General features: G+C 37.0%; 1 protein-coding gene across 1 annotated transcript in view; it reads right to left on the reverse strand.

Moving 5' to 3' along the window:
• Window positions 1–4,340: 4,340 nt before the first annotated feature.
• The window catches only part of ALDH1A1 (aldehyde dehydrogenase 1 family member A1), a 58,722-nt gene continuing 38,973 nt past the window's right edge, over window positions 4,341–24,089 (reverse strand). Inside the window, exons 10-13 of the mRNA XM_019463600.2 lie at window positions 22,165–22,329; window positions 16,624–16,781; window positions 9,683–9,757; window positions 4,341–4,957 (exon numbers count right to left, since the gene is read on the reverse strand). Of these exons, the coding sequence (XP_019319145.2) occupies window positions 4,885–4,957; window positions 9,683–9,757; window positions 16,624–16,781; window positions 22,165–22,329 (471 nt within the window). The 3' untranslated portion in view covers window positions 4,341–4,884. The remainder of the gene's footprint in view (window positions 4,958–9,682; window positions 9,758–16,623; window positions 16,782–22,164; window positions 22,330–24,089) is intronic.

A 24,089-nucleotide genomic window follows, 5' to 3' on the forward strand; every position in this document is an offset into this window, starting at 1 on the left:
ATCTAGAAATGAAGTATTTATTCTTTAAAACTATTTAATGCTCTTTTCTGGCTTCTCTTAATTTAGCTAACTCTGTGAGTTTTGTGTGTTTCCTAGGTTTCTCTCCGGGCCAAGACATTAACCAACCTGGCAGAATATTAGATGTGTTTACATGTTACACCACCATTAGTAAGGAAGAGTAAGACGAAAGAAAAGCATGAAAACCAAATGCAATTAGTGATCCTGGATCAAATTTTGGAACACAGGCAGAAAAAAATGCCATCAAGGACAATAAGGGCACCTTGAGAAAATAGTATGTGGATTGTATATTGGATACTAATATTTTGTCAATGTTAAATGTCCTGAATTAGGTCATTACTCCCTGGCTTTTGTGAATGAGCTTGTTCCTAGAAAAAGATATTGAAGCATTTGTGGGCAAAAGGACATGATATCCAAGAGTTATTCTCCAGAGCTTCCCTCAAGAAAAAAGTGAATCTATCCAGAGAATTGGAATGATAAAGTGAATGAGGGAAAATATTAGAAATCAGCGAATAAAAGATATATGAGAGTTCTTTGAACTGCTATAGCAACACTTCCAAAAGTGAGGTTATTTTAAAATGAAAAGTTGAAGGAAACTGTTTTGTGTTCTTATATTTGGTAATATTTTTCTAGGCATGATGAATATTTATTACTTTTTAAAGTCTTATTTATTTTGAGAGATGAGCAAGTAGGGGAGGGGCAGAGAGAAGGAGAGTGAGAAAGAATTCCAAGCAGGCTCCGCACTGTCAGCATGAAACCCGATATGGGACTTGAACCCATGAGCCATGAGATCATGACCTGAGTTGAAACCAAGAGTCGGGAGCTTAACTGACTGAGCCACCCAGGCACCCCTAGGCTTGATGAATCTTTAAATAAGTGACTTGGCAAAAACCAAACTAAACTTTTAAAATCCGGTGAAATCCACTCCTGGAAAACACTATGTCAGCCTCCTGTGAACATTTCTATAAAACTCAGAGATGTCCATTTTCTATCCTTTTTTAAAAATTTTTTTTAATGTATTTTGAAAGGGAGAGAACACAAGCGGTAGAGGGGCAGAGAGAAGGAGAGACAGAAACCCAGGTGGGCTCTGTGCCATCAGTGCAGAGCCCGATGGGGGGCTCCGACTCATGAACGGTGAGATCAGGACCCGAGTCGAGATCAAGACTCCAACTTTTAACCAACTGCACTGCCCAGGTGCCCCCCAGAGATGTCCATTTTTCTAAATAGAACAAAAGGCTAGGGAGCACATGGCACTAAAGTAAACATGTGAAAAGCATTGCTATACCTTTGCCGTAGATATTTCATTTGGAAAGAAAGTTAACTTTCTAGGGATTTTGGAATTAGGGTAATGCCAAAATAGGTGTTGACAGATGTGACTATTTTTCCCTGGGATAAACCCACTGCTCAGAACCCAAGGGCCCATTTAGAGACATAATGTAGGGCAATCTTTTTTTTATTTTTAACTGTATTTATTTTGCCAGAGAGAGTAAGTGGGGGAGGGGCAGAGAGAGAGAGAGAGAGAGAGAGAGAGAGAGAGAGAAGGAGAAGGAGGAGAGACAATCCCAAGAAGGCTCCGCACTATCAGTGCAGAGCTCGAACTCGGGAACTGTGAGATCATGACCTGAGCCGAGATCAAGATTCAGACTCTTAACCAACTGAGCCATCCAGGCACCCCATTCTGTGTTGCAATCTTAAGCCCAACTAAGAAGTTTATGGCCGTCTTTACCCTTCCACAGAATGTCAGAGGTGATAATTGAGCTGTTTCTCTCTCATTTGTGTCTTGACTCAGGATAGCATCTTCCAGAATACCACAGTCCCAGCATGCTGTAAGAATAAGCTTCCCTGCCCTTCCGGCAGTCACTGCATTTTGATATCGAGAGAGAACAGCCACCATCTCCAATTCTTTCCAGTATATTCTTTTACCATCAAAATGATAAGGCTCAAATGCATCCCCAGAGAATATATAAAATAAAATTTTTTTAAAAATCCCAAGATAAATCAACGAGTGAAATTCCAATTGGGAACTTCTGCTTCATGTCAAAATATAACCTGGTTATTTGATATACTAGAAAGCAAGCAAGCAAGAAAGAGAGCAAGAAAGAAAGAAGAAAAGAAAATAAACAGGAAGAAAAAGCTTTCAGTAGATGGTATATGTACACTTCTAAAGGTCCAAGTGAAATGTGACTCAAAAAAATCATGCATTACCCAGGGAAAAGGGTCTTCTAAGTTCATCACTGCCTCCGAGTATGTGAGGAAATGGTTAAAATTCCCTACTTTGAGTTAGTTCTATTTTCAATTGGCCACAAAAACATTTAAGAAAAAATACTTTCCCCCTATTTCCCCTTGGCTATTACACTGGAATCCAGGAGCATGGATCATAGAAAATGGGCAGGGGCGGGGTGCGGGGAGGAAAGGAGGTGGGCAGACATTCGGACATTTGTATCGTATCCCTGACACTGTCTCTACCTGAACAGTAGTTCCAACATCTGTGACATCATTTGGCATTCCTGGAACAGAAAACACTTTCTACCATGTGGATACTGGGGACAATGATATCACATTAATGATTGTAGAACTGAATTCTTCATGATAAAATTCCTTATATTTTCTGTAGCGCATAGGCTAATAAAATACCCTTTAACTTTTCAAGGTTTTAAGAATTATTGCCAGCATAGCTTTATAAATCGAAAGAAAAGAAATACAAATAGTGTCTAGAGGCTCAGGGCAAGCCAATATAAAACAGATATTTTCTGTTTAATCCTGTAATGTCTTATTTATACAATGAAGATTTAATTTTCAAATATTTAAACTTGCTTCTGGCTTTTATCTTGCTCTGGGATCAGCCCTCTTTGTTTTACATTTTAAAATGTTCTGGTGGGTTGCCATTACAATATTAACTTGTCCGCCTATTAATTTATTTGTGCATAGTTTTAAACACATCTTTTAAAAATGTAGACATTGTCTGGTTTTGGGGAAATGCGATTCTCCTCTGTATTTGGATATTTTTTCTTCTCAACGCCCAAAGATCTTTCAGTTCTCCCTATGCCTTTGACTTCTCCGGATTTCAAAGTAATGAGGTCCCAAATACTACGAGACAGTCTAGATTGCAAATCTTACAGGCCCACAGAATCCGAAGAAATTCTTGCAGTTGGAGTTCGGATTATTTCGGGTCTGAGAAGCCAAAGAATTGCATTTGTCCATACATTGTGGCAGCTGTTACATGTCCTAACAACAGTGTTACTGAGGTATCTGCTAATGTAAGGTGATAAATAATTATTTTTATAAAATCTGAATCTGAAAAAAATGTTAATCTAAACATTTTAGGTTGCTGAACGAAGAGCCTTTTAGAATATATGTGCACACAAAATACTCACTTGTTTTTACTTTCTACATGGGAACCCAGGCAGAAGTTCTCTGTATGAGGGCACAAATATGTTAATTTACACTGAGGACATTCATTCTTCCAGCTGCCCCGCTTTGATCTTGATCTCTAGCTCTCCTCAGAGCACTCAGTGCTAATTTGTTGTGTAGAACAGTGTCCAGCAATGTGGATTCCTTAATCAGTATTAACTGATAGGAGAAAGGGAAGGTCTATGGTTAAATAAATTTAGAAGAAAATATGTATCAAACAAAACTGAGCAGGTGCTAGAACTTCTCAGAACCTAGAAAACAGCAATGTGCAATTTGAAACTCCAGGAGAGGAAAATATGATATAGAATTTTTCCATTTTTTCCAATGGAATATACCCTGAGAGAAAGTATGATATGGAGCCTCTTTCCTCTTTATTCACTGCAAATCTGCTCATTATTCAGGTTCATATCCTGTTAAATTTCTTCCATGAGGTTCTTCCCAATTCCCTCAGTTAAAGGTCATCTCTACCCCATTGGTACATTATTATCACGCTCTTCAGTTTTCTTCAATTCTCATTCCCTTTCTATGCCCCATCACTAAAAAATTTTTTTTGGTGTATGGCGTCTTTGTTCCCCACTAAATCAAAGCATTTTGAGGTAATGGAACATCCACTATTCACCTGTTGTTTTTTTTTTTCAATAATACCTAATGTAATGCACAGAACTATCTACAAACTCAATAAATACTTGCTGAAAGACTGAAGCCACTTACTTTAAATGTTTACTATTGATTTCAAGAATTCCTCTAGAAAAGAAAATCTCTTTCTTTACCTATTTGAGAATGAGTGGTTTTGACTTTTCTTCTTAAATACATATTTGTGCCCAATTTAACATTGCTTTTTAATGACAGGGAGAGTAGAGTAAATCCCCATAACCAAAACTTCTACTTAAAAAATCCAAACTTGACAAAAATCATGCAAGGTTGTTTTTATTAAGCTTTACGTTTAGATTACAGCTAAGTATTTCAAGCAGGACTTCATTTGACAAGCAGACATGACATTCTAGGAAACATTTCAACAAACTCCAGTGACGTCAAAACTATTGGGAACAGAACACATCTACTCTGCAGTTCAAGGGTGTGTTGAGGACTTTAAGGGGTCATTAGAGAAAGAAGCTACATGGCAACTGGTCCTCTTCTATAACATGATTATTCTGGACAAGTAGCTACAAAGAGAAGCACGTAACTATCACAGAGCTTAGAGAGATCTTGCCTCAAATCCATCCTTTTTATTACCAATAGGACTTGGGGGTCACATATCAGAAGAAAAAGGATTCTTTCAGAATAAGCTACATGTCAAGTTTTCTATGTATAATCTTAATGCTAATACGATTAGCTTACGTTTTAAAACAAAATCAAGAAAAGAACAGTTTTATATTTAAAACCCACTACGATATATTAGCGACTGGAGGAGATGCTTATCCACTGAGGATTCTTTGCTCCACTCTTGTAGTTTCTTTATGAGTTCTTCTGAGAAATTTTCATTGTGACCGCCTTGACCTCTGTGTATTCGTGGAGACCATATTCTCCCCTAGACAGGGGGAAAACCCACAGAATTTAGCACAGCAGTACAATTGTACTAGTCCATGATTTGGTACAAATTTGTTCTTGCCTATCTGGTTAGGGACAATGGAAAATATTTTCTGTGTACAGAAGCATTTCAAATAGTAGCCAGCCAGCCACCCATAAGATATCTGGTCTCACATAAATCCCCTTGTGGGGCAAATTTTCAATTTTTTTTTTTTTTTTTGCATTTTAAATGACCGTGTACATTCTGTTGATTTGCACAGAAATTGTCCAGTTTTGACATTGTTCTATTTGACTATAAACAAACAGTCACCACACAAAAAAAGACGGTTCAGTCCAAGAAGAATTGTATCATTTCTAGTTTAGGTTCAAATAAACAAGACATATTAGTACAAGAGGAGAAGTAGTAATATACAATCACTTGAGTAGTGGAGTAAAACTGTAAATTCAAGTACAGCTTAGCTTAGTGTTTTTACTGTGTGTGATTGGCCTGGAAGTGATAAGGGGCCAAAAAATGGCCAGACTTCTATTTTCATTCTAAAGTGCCCTGATACGGTTTGACACAAAATATTCTCTAGCAGTAGTATTAACAGTATCTCTTGACTTTTGGGAAAACAAAACAAATCCTGACTTTTATTGTTACAGTTTTTCTTCCTCCCTCCCTCCCTTCCTTCCTTCCTTCCTCCCTTCCTCCCTCTCTCCCTCCTTTCTTTCTTTCTTTCTTTCTTTCTTTCTTTCTTTCTTTCTTTCCTCTTTCTTTCTGTTTTGTTTTGAAGGGAGAGAAGACAGGGTTCACTGGCCCAATTTCAGACCTTTGGGCTGCTTGTGGGTTTGGGGTTTTTCTATTCAGACAACCACTGCCATTTGCTTCTATAACTCTTAAATCCAAACCAAATGACCAAGAATTAACCTGAGTTAATCAATTAGGATCCTGGTACCCTATTATTGGGTTCATTGAGAGTTCCTACCCATTTTGGAAACTGTGATTTACCCTCTGCTGAAGAAATAACGAAAAGCATTGAGCTTCCTTATTCTCTGGATTATTTTGATGATAGGACTACATCGCATGTACATAGGAACACTCTTAAAATTATAACACTCAGGCACATGCAGGCTTGCAGAAGAAAATGATCTTGATCCTTTTCTACCCCTCCCATCTGGTGAGGTAGACAGGTATGTAGAAGACATCTTTTTCTCTTGGGTAACCTAATCTTCTTACACTGATTATTTTCCTGGGCAATTAAGCTTCTGAAAATACCTTCTAAAAGCTTCAATGAACATGTTCTTCAAAGTAATTAAAGGGCTTAGCCTCAGTTGTCTGAAACCCATTAAGGGATAATATTTTAGTAAGTATTTTGTCTCACAAAGTTAGATAAATTAACCCATGATTTCTGCCAATAGGCTTTCCATTGTATTTTGTTACAGGGACACTTGAAACTCTCAGGAGAGTACTAAGTGTCATTATTGTCATACTCAGGTTGAACTAAGTCCCACTCTGGAGTATTCCAATGCGTAGACATTCCTGTCTATAATATAACACAAAAACATCTGTTTGCATTTCTCGTTATCTTGCCAGTCTATGAGCTACTAGTTTTGTGCTAAATTCCTCAATGTGCCAATCACCTGGGACCTTATTAAAATGCTGATTCTGTTTCAGTAGTAGTATTTCCAACAAACTTACACATGATAACCTTGCTTCTCACCCAAGGTCCACACTGTAGTAATAAGGTACTAGTAAATAAGCTACATCTGTTGTTTTTTGTTTTTTTTTTTTCACTCTGTACCCAGAACTGAGCCTGGCACTACTTAAGTAAGCACAGAGGTAATGTTTGTTAGACTGACTTGGTGAACACAATCAAACAAAAAATATTCCTGCGAGCTTGGTTTGTAAGCCCAGTGGTTCACAACAATTTCATGCTCCCCTTTTCTCCAAGGGACAGGAGGAAAGAAAGAGCTTGTGAGGTGCCGAGAACCAATGGAGTTTGCAGTGATCTACTAGTAAAGTCACAAGTGACTTATGTTAACTGAAGTGAAAATTAGTGCAATTACACACAGGAAGGAATGTCTACCACTTGACTCATTGCAGGGCCAGCACCATGATCTGAGACCCAAAGCCTGGTTTGGGCCCTTCGTATTACCACCACACTGAGGTCTGTGTACCACTATTTTCGGCTCTCTAAGGAATTTGTTCCCAACTGATCAATTATACCTTCCTATCTTTGAGGATAAATTGTAACTGAGCCCTTAGGAGTCGTGTGTGTGAGGTTATTGCTTCAGTAATTCTCTTTAAACATCTTGTAGCAAATGACTTGTTTATTAAGTTCACCAAATTTGGTCTCAAGTAGAAATTAACAGCATCCTCAACTGGAATTTTTGAAGGAAAAAATGACAGACTAACTCTTTTCTTTATATTTATACAGATGTAAAAAGGAATTATCTGTATTCATTTCCCAGAATTTTAAGAAATTACTGAAGTTTAATTCTGACATTCCATGCCCTCCCTTATTTGATTTCTGTATGCCTCAACCATAAAGTTGGACCAAACTATAATCAACAAAATTGACCTATTTGGTCCTTCTTCGTTATTTTGTCCCCTTTGATAGTTTTATCTTCAATATTCCTAGGGAAATGTCTTAGGTAGCTGGGCCAGCCACGAAGTCCGCCCTTCAAAATAATCTAACCTTTGTTACAGCTTTTTGTACAAAGTTGTTCTGCCAAAGGACTCTCTAATAATGAATACTGTAAAGAAAAGAAACCAGGGAAGGAAGGAACCATTTGCCGAGTCCTCACCTTGTGACAGAATGCTGGCGAACAGGCACAGGGTGTGTCATTTCACTCTCAAACGACTATCTCAAGAGGCTTGCTAACATCGCCATTTTGAATAAGAGGAAATGGAGGCTCCAAAGTTGGACAACGTGAAACAGGCTGCATGGCCAGCAAAAGGTGGAGTTGGGATACAAGTGCAGGTCGCTTAGTGTCCAATTAAGCTTCCTCTACCGGGCCATGCTCCCTTTACATGTTGATCCTTTGTCATTCCACCTCCCCAACGCCATTCTACAGATAGCCATGGCTTTTCACTGCTCTACTAATGAAATGTAAGCCAAGACTTCTTAATCTGTATCCTATTTAACTCTGGTATCATACTCTCCAACTCCACAAATCGTCGCCAGCCATCCAAATTCACAAACCCCTCCACGTGTCACATGTAACGTTGTGTTCAAGAATGCTCTCTTCTCTGCTTACTGACATCCTACATTTGTTTCCTGCCCTAGATCGAGTCCTGTATTTTCTGTAGGGTCAACTGCCAGTAAGTTCTTATCCACTGAGTTATCACAGGGGTTAATACTATAGAATCTTAAGTATGGAAAGGAGCTCGTAGACCTTCTACATCATTCTCCCACTCCTATCCCCACCCACAATTGCTGATTTTACCTGATGGATGAAAATTGTGGAAGATAGAGCCATGCCACGGATGTTATATTCTGGTGGTGCCCAGGTTTTCTGTCCTTCAGTGCTGTGTGCTCTGCATTTTATCCACTCTTCTACCTCATGACTTATGAACTCACAGTTTATGACTATTTACTTCATGTTGTGTATAGGTTATTTTGCACTACTTATCTTTTGACATATTCCTCCTGCCACCACAATTATGTGGAGGATGGGATGTGGCATCATGTTTCTGGGGCTCCTGGGCAAGTACTTAACAAATGTGTATTGAGGAGAAGGATGGATCATTTTATCATCCTTCTTTTTTATTGGTTCTCCAAGGAGATTGCGTCATTTCAATTTCGCTGATTTATTCAAATGACAAAGTAGATGGCTACCTAATGCATTCATGACCTTTAGAAACTGAGACTCATTTGCTTTTGCTATTTACAGAATGAACAGCTTTAACTATGTTTGATTCCATAGGGTTTGTATATGATGTGTCTTTTTGCCGCATGACTTTTAAAATGTGTTGATAAATACAAGAAATGTTTAAGAAATAAAATGGTTAGAATTGTTTGAATAAAATCAACCAAACATTTTGTCACCCCTTTCGGTGTATACACATGTATATGCACATTATAAAAAGTCTGTACACCCAAGTTTCTAAAGCAATTAAAGGCTTGTAAATGATTTTGTATATATATTCTGAGCATAGTCATGACTATAAAACATGTTTTCCTTATTAAATTTCCCTTTCAGCTTATATTTTAGTACAAAAAGATAATTAATTGAGGTAATTTAAAATTTTAGATTCCACATCAAAAATATTTCAACACGTGAGAATCACTCTTCTTACGCTGAAAAGCTTTTTGAGATAAAGTCACATGATTTACTTGTTTAAGAGGCATATTTAAATGACTGGAGTGTTCTTATATATTCACACTTCTCACAGTCACCAATTTGTAGTTTCTGCCTCCTTTGTGGAAATGTTTCCCAGATGGATTACATTCTTATATACAGGAAGAAATCGTAAAAGTTGGCATTATTTCAATAACTAAGGTAAAGTGCTTAGCATGGTCCCTTATGAATAGTAGGAGCTTAATATGTTATATTTCCCCTATGCCATCACTTTTTTGCACTCATGGGCTAAATCCAGCTTTTAAAAGCTATTTGACAGTAGGAATTTCCAGGGAAGAACAGAGGTAGGTTTTAATTCAAATAGCAACTATGGATTAATTCCATTGAGTGACAACCATTTTTATCAAGGTAAACATTTGTCTTAATAGAAAGTGGTTCTTACAGTTCTCTTCCATTTCCAGACATCTTGAAACCACCAAAGGGGCACTGGGCAGATACCACGCTATAGCAATTCACCCTGAGGAAAAAAAAGAAGTCTATGTAGATCATACATAACCTATGAAATAACTCCTAAATTTGGAATTTTAGAAATTCAGAAAGCTCTTTAACAACCTTGTTAATTTCAATGTTACATACTCATTGTTATTTAACAAAAAAGCAGTACTATAAATTAGAATGCAGAAGTATAAGTATATGGGTAAGTACTGCCTAGAAAGAAATACAATGGTACAGCTCTGTGTGTAGAGAGCCATTTTGAATGATAATAAGATAGCCAACATAGCATAGGAGAAAGGATATGGTTTGCCAGAGAATGGAGTTCGGTGGGTGGATATTCTTTACTGCCTATATTCATAACCTTTATAATTCTCTTGAGGACTGTGTACTTAACAGGCTAGAATCAGTTATCTTTTGCAATTGTAACATGTATCACATTCCTCAGTTTCCTTTTTTCATTAATTGCTTTCATACAACAGGCCTTGGCAGGAGTTGGATTTCACTATTAATTTGTTTTTTCCTTGCCGTATTTCATAAAATGTTTAAAGATGCTTGTATGAACAAATATAGTTACAAAAACATGAATAATTAGAATTAAAAAAAAAGTTACAGTAGAAAGTCAAGACAAGGAGCAAAGGTTAGAATGTAGTTTCGCAGGACATGAACAATTTGTTTAAATTTCCTGGTGGCCAAAGTCAACAGCAAAATTTAATTACCTATATGATTCTCATTATATATGAGGAAAAATATACTATTTAAAGGAGAAACAATATTTTTAAAGTATTTCCTCTCCTTTGATGTTATTATAATAGGCAAACAACAATGTGACTTCTAAATACATTGTATTACGCATGAAGTTTGGTTACTAATTTGATCCTGAAATAATATCCACAAATTTCCTCAGTAAAGCATTTACAATCCCGATTCCCAGAGCTCCATATTCTCACTGGACTACAGATTCTTATCCAAGTCTCTCCTTCTGGAGCATAGTTCCTTAAAAAAATGTATGCTTTCAAAAGACAACTTGTCTCAGTTTTGTTTAATTGCCCTTTAAACTGCAAAATAAGATCCCTATTCTGAAATTATGGGTAAAATCCCAGCAACCCTGGGATTCAGTAGTTATCTTGAATACACCATGTGGAAACTATGTCTGGGACAATGCCAGAACTAGAATTATGCTCTAGAATAAGTAGCAGTAAGAATATGCCTCTGTTTTAATAGCAGAGGAATTCCTGACTGGGGATTTCCATGCCACTGGGCAGAATGATGTCCTAAGCTTCTTGATCCAGCAGGCACATAGCATTCCAAAGTCAAAAACCTGAAACTTGTCTTTGTTGAAAGGTGCCGAAAATGAGTTTAGTCTTTTGACCCTATACTGGAAATGAAACTATTTTAGTTTAAGTAAATGGAGAACTAAGAAATATCCAGTTGGAGAAAACTGCAGTTCAAAACAATCAGCCTGGCCAATTGGTTCTCCTTCCACAGTCCTTTCTTGTTATAAAGAAGGGAGGTTCCAAGCCCACAAATCCTGGCTTTGCCCCTTAGTACCCAGTTGGCACTGGGAAAGGTGTCTGGCTTCTCTAAATATATGCTTTCTCTCTGTACAACGGAAGTGACAATATTTAATTGGGTTATTTCAAGGTATAAGTAAGATGATGCATCAAATATGCTTCTTAGAATGCTTGGTACTGAGTAAGTTTTTAGTGACTGGAGATAATATTCATACATGCATTAGGAATGCTGAATCCTACAAATAATTTTATCGTAGGAAAATCCCACTGTAATCACTATCCTGACTGATTATTGCTTGACTTTAAGCCTCTGAAAGAAAACATCCCATTATAGAAAGAATCAGGCTTTTTGAGCAATTTCTCAGTCCTAGTCCCAGTCCTAGAATCACATGGGAGCTTTGAAAAATACTCTTTAAATAAAAATCCATATTGAATCACAGAGATTGATATAATTGATGGATTTTATGCGCACCACCCCACGCCGAATCAGTTTATTATTTTTAAAGCTCCCCAGATGACTAATGTACAGCTGGGTTGAGAATCACTACTTTAGAGTCGTGAAATAGGTCTGCATCTCGGCGGCCATTTATTGTGTTAGCTTTGATCAATGGCTGAACTTCACTAAACTTCAGTGTTTTCATTGACAAATTGCACAAATTACACAGATTAACAATTGCACAGTTGTTGTAAGGTGAAACGAGATAATGAACATAAGGAATGCAGAATAATGCCTAGCATAGAGTGTATTAATTAATGGTGACTCTCTTTGATTAGGAAAAAAGATTTCAGAGCTACGGAGAGAGGCAAGGACTGCTTGGCTGTCTCTTAAAGATAAATACCTTTCAATGTCCAGTGGATTTTTAACCTGAGTAGATGTGACTTATCATCAAGAAAGAAAATAAAACTTTGAATGTTGACAAGACTGAGGGAACAAAGTGAGGTTTGGGGAGGGGGGAATTACCAACAAAGCCGTCCAGAGATTGGGGGCTGGACAGAAGTGTAGCAGTTTGTGAGGCATAGGCTTAAAGTATAAAATTCGGAGATATAAATAAAGATATAATATAAATCACAGGGCGCCTGGGTGGCTTAGTTGGGTAAGCATCTGACTTCAGCTCAGGTCATGATCTCACGGTCCATGGGTTTGAGCCCTGCGTCTGGCTCTGTGCTGACAGCTCAGAGCCTGGAGCCTGCTTCGGATTCTGTGTTTCTCTCTCTCTCTCTCTCTCTCTCTCTCTCTCTCTCTCACTCTCTCTCCCCCTCTCCCGCTTGTGCAGCTCTCTCTCTCTTTTTCTCTCAAAATGGGTCTAAATCAGTTAAAAAGGAATAGACACGTTCCTCAAAACTCACTATGTTTTCCCAAATTAAGACCTTCAGACATTTCTAATAATCTTAGAAAAAGAAACTGAAATAAGAATTAAATGTTTTCTGACATAGGGACATTGAATAAATATTGTCCTAGCATTTAATTAACTTGATGAAAGCAGAACTTTCATCTCCTTTGTGTATAGCATAGTGCTAACTACCTAGAAATTAGTAACACTTATACTATATTAGCCAGACAATGAAATATTTTAGGGGAGCTATTTAGGAGGCCAGACAGAAAATACTCTTCCGAAGTTCTTCCAATATAGCAGGTTTTTAAAATTTAAAAAAAATTTTTAAAACAAATTTGATTTTTGTTATTATTCTGTTTTGTATTGTTTTGTTTGTTTTTGGAATGGTTTGGTTTTTAAGGCAGCAACTGCTTGTCTAATAAGACAGGTGAGTCTAGGAAAAAAAATTTTAAAAAATGAGTCTGAAAAAATTCAAGTTAGGGGCAACTCAAAACAGTAGTATAAGAGCATCCTGAACTTACCTTTTTTCATGGATGCATATGTAAATAACCTAACTTTACACTTAAAGAAACCAAAAAAAAAAAAAAAAAAAAAATGAAGCCTAAAGTTGGTAGAAGGAAGGAAATAATAAAGATCATAGTGGAAATAAATGAAATAGAGACTGGAAAAATGGTAGAAAAGATCTATAAAATTATGAGCATGTTATTTTTTAAAAAATGTTTATTTATTTATTTTGAGAGAGAGAGAGAGAGGGAGTCTGTGTGTGAGAGTGGGGAAGGGGACGAGGGAGGATGGGGTGCGGAATCCCAAACAGGATCCACCCTTAGTGCAGAGCCCCAAGTTGGGCTTGAAATCAGGACTGTGAGATCTTGACCTGAGCCAAAATTAAGAGTCAGATGCTTAACCGACTGAGCCATGCAGGTGCCCCAAGAGCATGTTCTTTAAAAAGATAAACCAATTGATAAATTTTACCTAGACTCACCAAGAGCAAAAGAGAGAGATTTAAAAAATAAAATCAGAAATGAAAGAAGAAAAGTTACATCCAGTACCACAGAAATAAAAAAGATCATAAGAAAATACCATGAATTATACACCAATAAATTGGACTACTTAGAAGAAATACATAAATTCCAAAAAATATAAATCAGAGTTTTTCAGGATTGAATCATGAAGAATAGAAAATCTGAATAGATCAATTATTAATGAGGAAATTAAATCAGTTTTTAAAAAATTCCCAATAAACGTATTTCAGGACCAGACGACTTTACTGGTGAATTCTACAATACTTTCAAAGATTTAATATCTATCATTCTCAAACTCTTTCAAAAACTTAAAGACAAACTATTTTATTAGGCCACCACTACCCTGACACCAAAACCAGACAAGGACACCACCAAAAAAAAAAAAAAAAAAAAAAAAAGAATAGAAAATTATAGGCCAATATCCCTGATGAACATAGATGCAGAATCTCCAACAAAATATTAGCAAACCAAATTCAACGTTTGCATTAGCATTAAAAGAATCATACACCATGATCAAGTGGGATTTATTCCAGGGATGCAAGGATGGTTCAATATCTGCCAATCAAACATCATGATACACCACATTAACAAAATGAAGGGTAAAAATCATATATCAATAGATGCATAAAAATTTTGACAAAATTCAACATCCGTTAATGATAAAAACTCTCAAAAAGTGAGGATAGAGGGAATATAGCTCAATGTGATAAAAGCCATATATGACAAACCCACAGCTAACATCATACTCAATGGTGAAAAGCTGAAAGTTTTTCCTTTAAGATCAAGAACAAGACAAGGATATCCACTCTTATCACTTTTCTTCAACATAATATTGGAAGCCCTTACCAGAGTGATTAGGAAGAAAAGGAAAGAAAAGCTATCCAAATAGGAAAGGAAGAAGTAAAACTGTCACTACTTGCAGATGACATGATTTTATACATCGAAAACCTTATAGACTTCATGAAAAGACTCTACAAAAATCAGTTGTGTTTCTATACATTAAAAATGAAGTATCAAAAAAGAGAAATTAAGAAAAAATACCATTTATAATTGTATGATAAAGAAAAATACCTAGGAAGAAATTTAACTAAGGAAGTAAAAGACCTGTGTACTGAAAACTATAAAACCCTGATGAAAGAAATAGAAGACATAAATAAATGGAAAGATATTCTGTGCTCATGAATTGTAAGAATTACTATTGTTAAAATGTCCATACTCCCATAAGCGATCTACAGATTTAATACAATTCCTGTCAACATGTCCATGACATTTTTCACAGATACAGAACAAACAATTCTAAAATTTGTGTGGAACCACAAAAGATCCTTAAAAGCCAAAGCAATCTTGAAAAAGGAAAACAAATCTGGAGACATTAGTCTCCTCAATTTCAAACTATACTACAAAGCAATAATAATTAAAACAGTATGGTATTGGCATAAAAACAGACACACAGATCAATGGAACAGAATAGAAAACCCCCAAATAAGCCCATGCATGTATACTGAATTGATTTATCGCAAATGAGGCAAGAACGGACAATGGGAAAAGGACAGTCTCTTCAATCAGTGTTGTTGAGAAATACATGCAAAATACTGGCTCTAGGCCACTGTTGGGCACCATACACAAAAAATAACTCAAAATAAATTGAAGACTTAAATTAAGACTTGAAACCATAAAAATATTAGAAAAAAACATAAGCAGTAAGCTACTTCAGTCTTGGTAATAAATTTTTGAGTCTGACTCTACAAGCAAAGTCAACAAAAGCGAAAGTAAACAAGTGGGGACTACAGCAACATAAAAGACTCAAGCGTCGCAAAGGAAACCAAATGAAAGGAAACAAAAGGAAAGTCCACCGAATGGGAGAAAGTATTTTCAGATCATCTATCTAATAAGAGATTGACATCCAAAACACATAAAGAACTCATGCAACAAACAATCAAAAACCAGACAGTCCAGTAAAAAAATGGGGGAGATGATCTAACTAGACATTTTTCCAAAGAAGGTATGTAGATGGACAACAGACACATGAAAAGAGGCTCAACCTCCCTAATTATCGGGGGAATGCAAATCAAAACCGCTGGAGATATTGCCTCACACCTGTTAGAATGACTAGTTTCAAAAACGATAAGAAATAACAGTATTGGTGAGGATGTGAAGAAAAGGGAACTCTCTTGTGCTTTTGGCGAGGATGTGAATTGGTGGAGCCACTATGGAAAACAGCAGAGAGATTCCTCAAAAGATTGAAAATAGAACTACCATATGATCCAGCAACTCTACTTCCGGGTATTTATCTAAAGAAAATAAAAATACTAGTTCGAAAAGACGTATGTGCCCCTATGTTCATTGCAACATTATTTGCACTAGCTAAGATATAGAAACAACCTAAGTCCCCGTCAACAGGTGACTGGATAAAGATGTATACGTATATAAAATGGAGTACTACTTAGCCGTAAAAAAAGGGGATCATGCCATTGGTGACAACACGGATGGACCTTGAAGGTATTATACTAAGTAAAATAAATCTGAGAAAAAACAAATACTGTAAGATTTCACTTACATTTGGAATTTTAAAAAATCCAAACAAAAGAAGACTTATAGATACTGGTGGTTGCCAGAAGGGCAGGGGTTTGGGGCGTGGAAGATATATGTGAAGGGGGGTCAAGATGTGCAAACTTCCAGGCATAAAATAAATAATTCATGGGGATATGATATACAACATGGCAACTCTAGTTCATAACTTTGTATTGTATATTTGGTAAAGTTGCCAAGACAGTAAATCTTAAAAGTTCTCACCACAAAAAAAAAAAAAAATTAATTTTGTATAGTGACTGATGATAACTAGGTTATTGTGGTGATCACTTTGCAGTGGATACAAATATCAAATTATTGTGTCGTATGCCTGAAACTAATATAATGTGAATACCTCAAAAATAAATAAGTAAATAGAGAAACAAAAACGTTCAAAGTAACATGTTAACGCACTTAACAGTGAAAAGGCAAGATGATGTAGATTTGACTTACCACACTGTCCCAGCCTGCAGAGTGGAGGAGACTGTTATGGCTTTATCCACATCTTTGGTAAAGATCCCTGCTGATAAGCCATAAAGGGTATTGTTTGCTCTCTTGATCACTTCATCTAAAGATTTAAATTTCATGATTTGCTGCACTGGTCCAAATATCTATACCGTAAAAAGAAAATGAATGAAATAAATCAGAGTAGCAGGTGAAAACTAAATGTTTTACATGGTATTGTAGTTTTATTCCCCTACAAACTATCCCCGATCAAGATTTTATTTTGTATTTTAAAATTTAGGAATCAAAATGGTAGGTCCTGGGATGGCAGGTAAGGACAGGCAATGGTCATGGGTTAAATTCCCTTTGGAACAAAATGGAGCACAGATAAATAAGGCAATATTTATTTTCTTGGTGTTGGAATTAGACTTCCAAGACTTACCGTTGCGCAGAAAGTTACTAACTTTGAGTTTCTTTTACCTTTAGGAATGTGTTATATTCTCTCTCTTGTTTTCTTCATCATCCAAATCACTACCTAAACAGTAAACCCAAGAAACCAATACTTGTTCTACTGGATAAATGAGTAAAGCAACAATGGATAATAATTATAATTATTTGTCTTAGCTATCAGTGTACCGCCAACTGAAATCTATTGGACTTAGGTCTTTTCACAATCAGTCAAATTAGGTGAAACAACATGAATTTTTGTTCAGCTCCTACTCTTCGGCCAAATCTTATGCAATTCACATATACCAAACCATATAGTCTATTACTGAAAGAGCTTAAACCTTCAACCACTAACCAAAACATGGTTTCATTAACAACGACCATAATCACAGGATAGGAAACAAAAATCACAGTTTGCTCATTCAAGCCTAAACTACTCTTTCACTTTTGCTGGATTCTCTAGTTAGCTCAGCCCGAAGTCAACTTATTCTTTATCTCCTCCCCAGATGGGAGAAAAGCGACTGAGTTTTCTCTTAAAACTTAAACTCCTGTATTATGTTTCTATAAAGCATATATTAAAACTAAAGGAAGAGGGGTCCTTCGGAGTGTTATGAGAATTTTCTGGGAAATGGAAATCAGGGGAGGCAAAGATCAGTGTTCATCACTGACCTAAGTATTGGGAGTTGGGGGCTACCATTCCACAGAGGCTGAGTGCAAATCCTAAGGCTGTGAATCTAATTATAATACCGTAACCTGGGAACCAGATATATAGCAGCAACCGTAATAAGTATGTTAATATCTTACATAATTTTAATTGAGTACAGCACGTGGCTCAAGTCTTCTTTGAAACAAGCAAAGCTACTCTACTATGTATATTATAGGGACACAATAAATGCGTCCTGGATTGAATGGTGTTTTACTTTGTTCTTTCCCATGGTATGCAAGAACGGCAGTTCTAATAAGACAAATATTTGTCAACACACGCAAAAATTATATGCAAATAAATGCAAAAAATCAGTGGAGGGCTGAATTGATGTGGAGAAACTGTTTGGTTATCCGTATGCATCTGTTTTGTTATGGTTTATTTTTCCTATTTGTTTACCGTTTGCAAATCTGATTCTGCACTTCCCCTCTTCCTTGATAGCATTTTGGGGGGTAGAGAAAATAACTCTCCCAGATTCTCTATTGTATCACAAACATGAAATACAAGTTCACTGAATGAAAAGATTCTGATTCAGTATGTTTGAGTTGGCAGGGCCTTGCTGCTGTAATGCATATTGTGTAACACCTTCGTAGCCCAAAGTCAATGAATCGATCTCTGGATTTGCTAAAACCCCTCTCTCCATGAGGTAGATTATTCATAATTCCCAAGTGCAAATTAGCCTTTCCTAGTTACATATCATATCTCTGGATAATATCTTCTTGATGTCAATTGGTTTGTGCTCACAAAATATTTAGCTGAAATATATTTGTCTAGGAAAATTACGAAGTGTAAGAGCTGAAAACAGGGCCAAGAACATAGGGAAGGTAAGGAGTAATGTAGGGGACAAATGTTGTTTTCGATTATACGGATGGCTTTTATGTGGAAAAGGGCAGAGTGCAGGTATGAGGCCAATAGATAGAACATAAGAGGAGGGATTCGTAGGCCGCCAGAAGCAGAACTTTCTAATGCTTAGCATTGTCTAAACATGGAAAAGCCTAAGAAATAATGAGTTACCCATTGATGGATTTGTTTAAAGAGACACTGGCTGGCCATTAGTCAGGAGCAAACGGATGGACATAGTGGAGATTGGAGAGGTGGGCTTAAGAGATCCTTCTAGTTTGATGAAGCTATCTACAATTCTGTAACAGTAAGAAGTCACCTAAGCTCTTTGCATCTTAATTACCTCATTTATAAATTTGACTTTTGGCTTAAATCATTCGTAATGTTCCTTGTAACATTCACATTCTATCACCTTTTAGCAGAAAGTTTCCCACATGCTCCGTGGGGTTCTACAATGTCCGGTTAAGTGGAATTGGATGGATAACGAAGCTGGTATGAGCAAAAGTAGGTCACAGTAGAAAGAGCGGGGAACGGGGGTCATGAGAATCGGCTATACTCCTAAGCTGCCTTTAGCTAGCCATGTGACTTACCCCTTTCTGCTCCAGAACTTAGGTTTTTCATTTACTATTTAGGACAAGAATCCCAAATCATAGTTGAGTCTGTGGATCAAAGGCAAACTCAAGACCCAGAACACATAACAATACAAAAAGGTTCAAAAAAGTTTGACATGTTATATTCATAGGGGTAATAAAATATGTATAATGTGTAGACGCTGAAAACAACCACCATGTCGTTACTTAGGAAAATTCTTGGACCGAAATATTATGTTTAATTTTATTTAATAACCAGTCATAACAATGTAATATAGGAATTATACACTTTATAAATGCCCTGAGGTTTTTATTAGAAAAATACTACCACTCTAAATAGGTGAAAATAAGAAATGAGAGCATTTGTTTCTGGGAAGAAAAGACTAAAGAAAAGAATATAATAATACTCCTCTCAAGAGGTTGATGTGAGAATGAAATGAGAATATTTTCCATTATAGTAAATATTTTATATTTATTTATAAAAATATATTTATATACACTAAACTTTATAAAAATAAATACAAATGTCATAAATATAAATATGTATTGATGATATAAATAAAATATTTATATTTAATATATTTCATAGGAACATATTTATGTTTTATATTGGTCCTGATAAGTCACTTAGCACTATATCTGGCATATAATAAGTAATCACTAAATGGTTCTTATTATAAAACAAACAAAACTATAGACCAATATCCCTCAGACTAAAGACGAATATCAACCACAGCAAAGGTTCTTGAAAAGCATTAACAAATAGTATTCAGCAATACATACAAAGAATTACACACCATTACCAAGTGAGATTCATTCCAGAGATGTACGGCTGGTTCATTATTCAAAAATCAATTAATATAATACACCACATTGGTAGAATGAAGAAAAAAATACCGCATAATCATCTCAGTTAACACAGAAAAAGCATTTGACAAAACCATTCTCCTTTGGCTCTCAACAAATTAGAAGAAAGGCACTTCCCAAACCTGATTAAGGGCATTTACGAAAATCTCACAGCTAACATCACATTCAATGGCAAAGACTGAATGCTTTTCCCCCTCGATAGAGAACAAAGCAAAGGTGTCCGCTCTTGCTACTCTTATTCAACATAGTGCTAAAACAGCTAAAATCAAAAACAATTGCAACATTAATGTGAGCGAGGGTGCAGGGAAACTGGGTTGCTCATACATTGCTAATGGGAACGTGAAAGTGTTCAGCCACTCTGGAAACCAGGTTGCCAGTTTCTTTAAAACTTCCGTCTAGGGGCGCCTGGGTGGCTCAGTCGGTTAAGCAGCCGACTTCGGCTCAGGTCATGATCTCACAGTCTGTGAGTTCGAGCCCCGTGTCAGGCTCTGTGCTGACAGCTCAGAGCCTGGAGCCTGTTTCAGATTCTGTGTCTCCCTCTCTCTGGCCCTCCCCCGTTCATGCTCAGTCTCTCTGTGTCTCAAAAATAAATAAAAGTTAAAAAAAAAATTAAAAAAAAAAACAAAAAAACAAAAAAACCTTCCATCTACCATACGGCCCAGTAATTGTACTCCTGGGCATTCATCCCAGAGAAAGGAAGACTTAGGTTCTTACAAAAACATGCACACCCATGTTTATAGCAGCGTTACTCATAGTAGCCCCAAATGGAAAACAATCCACACGTTCTTCTGTAGGTGAATGGTTAAATGGCGGTACATCCATACAACAGAGTACTACTCTGCAGTAAAAAAGAACAAACTATCCTTACATGCAATGACGTAGTTGAATCTGTAGAAAGTTAAGCGGAGTGAGAAAAACACCAAAAAAGCCAATCCTGAAGGGCTGCATGGAGAATGAATCTATTTATGTAAAATTCTTGAAACAACAAAGTAATAGAAATGGAGAACAGATAAGTGGTTAAGGGAATGCCTAGGGTGAAGGACAGTGTGGTGTAGGAGGCACATGGATTTGACTCGAAAGGAAACATGAAGGATTTATGTGGTGAGGAGACGTTCGGTGTTTTGCCTGTTTCAATGTCAACATACCTGCTGTAATGTTATGCTATAGTTGTGCAAGATGTTCCCATTTGAAGGAGACAGGGTAAAAAGCACATGGGACCTGTCTGCATCATTTCTCATAACAGCAGTTGAATCTACATATCTGCTGTAATGTTATGCTATAGTTGTGCAAGATGTTCCCATTTGAAGGAGACAGGGTAAAAAGCACATGGGACCTGTCTGCATCATTTCTCATAACAGCAGTTGAATCTACAATTACCTCAAAATAAGAGGCTTAATTTTGTTTCAAGTATTTTTTTTTTTTTTTAATTCTAGCTAAAGTATAGTGTATATTAGTTTCAGGAGTAGAATTTAATGTTCATCACTTACCTATAACACCCAGTGCATATCACAATTAAGTGCCTTCATTAAAAAAAAAAAAATCCTGCCTATCTGGGGCACCTGGGTGGCTCAGTCGGTTAAGTGTCCAACTTTTGACGCAGGTCATGATCTCATGGTTCGTGAGTTCGAACCCCGTGTCTGGGTCTGTGGTGGCAGTGCAAAGCCTGCTTGAGATTCTCTCTTTCTGCCCCTCCAAACTCTCTCACTCTTTCTCTCTCTAAATAAATAAACTTAAAAAATTTTTAAAATCCTTCATATCATGTGATAATAATCAATCCAATAATCTTCAAATATATTATTTCCAGAGGAGAAAAAGGAACAATGAAGATGAAGTTTTCTTCATCTCTCAGGCTGTGGAAGAATCACCTAGAAGTTATTAAGCATCCTGATCTGCCCTTGGCTGGAAACTCTTGGCCAGCTCATGACTCCCTTACTATTTTGAGTCTTGATCACAAATAAACGTTTATCGGTAACAGAAATGGAAAGTTACATGCAAACCAATAACGATGTTCAAAGAACTGAGAATTTTAAAGGGACACTTTGTACCCACACACGTAGAGAAAACTTGGCAACAAAGGGAACAGAGCAGGATGAAAGCATTTACCTCCTCTTTGGCGATGCGCATCTCGTCTGTAACATTAGAGAAAACTGTGGGCTGGATGAAGTAGCCTTTATTCCCCCAGGGGCCTCCACCGCATTCCAATTTGGCCCCTTCTTTCTTCCCACTCTCAATGAGGTCAAGTATTTTTTCATATTGTTCCTTGTCAATCTATTTGAAAAATATCATACGGAGCGGAAAATAAGTGAATGAATTAAGAAAGCAAGTTTATGGAAGTAATACATCACCCAGCCTGTTAATGAGGGCTTCAAAATGCTCGAATATTGTTATGAAGTCAAATATCCTATCAAAATAGCTGACAGAGGCTCAGATTAATTCTTTGTTTATTCTCCTGACTTTTCTGGAAAGAACACTTAAAGATAAATATTTGTATTTAGTATCTGTTTTATAGTTACATAAGAAAAGCACATGATCACTGCAAACAAGTGTTATTTATTTACATTATTTATGTATTTATCCTGGAAAAATGCCTGTTCATAGTCAAACATACTTACTTGACTACTGTAGTCCAAAGTGAAATAAAGAGTGAAAGGAAAAAAGAACTTTGGGAATGGGTTTAATTAAATATGGCAATTGGCAAGCAGATGTTTTGGGACTTTGCCGATCCCTAGACCTCTCTTTGGTTCTCCTCATTCCTATCTCCTCTGGCCAGATCCATGCTGACCACAGTCTGGTCATCCTCTTCAGTTCAGGTCCCTCTCAGCAGGTTAAGGTTTAGTTTTAAAGGAAAAAGATTAGGGGCGCCTGCCTGGCTCAGTCGGTTAAGCATCCGATTTCAGCTCAGGTCACAACTTCAGCTCAGGTCATGACTTCGGCTCAGGTCATGATCTCACGGTTCGTGAGTTAGAGCCCCGTGTATCTGTGCTGACAGCTCGGAGCCTGAAGCCTGCTTCGGATTCTGTGTCTTCCTCTCTCTCTGCCCCTCCCCTTCTCTCTCTCTCAAAAATAAACAAACATTATTAAAAATTTTTAAAGGAAAACGATTGAAGATCCAGGAGTCAAGTGGGGGGGGACCCTCTTGCTAGCTCAACTTGTCTTTTCTCACTACTTAAAAAGTGTTGCTCTTTATCATCTTTTACCCTGCAATCTCCCCCATCTTCTAAATCCCAGAAAAAGGTTTCAAAGACCTCTGACCACACAAACCAGCTCCCATATCCAATTAGATTATGTGCTATCTGAAACCAGAAAAGGTTTTCTAAAATCTGGCACAATATTCGGTACGACGTTGCTCAATCCTCCGTAGTGCACGATATTTAATTGAATAGTCTCCAAAGAAAACGTTCTTTCATTTCCAGCAAATTAAGGAAGTCGTAGGGTTGGTTTAAGAACTGTTGGTTTGATATTTAAATTGCTGCATAATATCTTCTACAGCCAGACTAAGTGGTGCTGTTAGTTCTGCCTGGTGAAAATATTCTGGTTTGTCAGCAAATAACCAAGCATCCGTGTGTCTCCGTGCAAAGCTTCCCTGGCCTATTCCAAAATATTCACTTGTCTGTGGCCTCAAAACAATCATGATTGTTATGGCCCTAAGCCATAACCTTTCCCTGCCTATGACCAGAGTGGGTACTTGGTGACCGTGCTAGTCTGGCTTATGCACTGGGAGGTAAAGGCTGAAAGGATTTGACTATTGGAAGACTTCGATGGCCAATAACCTCTAAAAATATAGGAATTCATCTTTTACTGGCTGGCAAATGACAATGTGGTTCTCTAACCAGCAACTTTAGCATTACTTGGTGGCGAAAATGCATTTCTCAGGCCTCACCCAAAACCTACTGTGTCAGAATTGGCCTTTTTAACAAGATCCTCTGGTGATTCAAATGCACAGGAAAGATTGGGAATGTTGCATTAGAGCTAGGCCTAGTGAGGGAAGTTTTCAGTTATACTTCGGGACATACTCAGTTGAGTCCCGC

The sequence above is a fragment of the Panthera pardus genome, unplaced genomic scaffold (assembly GCF_024362965.1).
Source record: "Panthera pardus isolate Hobbes unplaced genomic scaffold, ASM2436296v1 HiC_scaffold_20, whole genome shotgun sequence".
Lineage (NCBI taxonomy): Eukaryota > Metazoa > Chordata > Mammalia > Carnivora > Felidae > Panthera > Panthera pardus.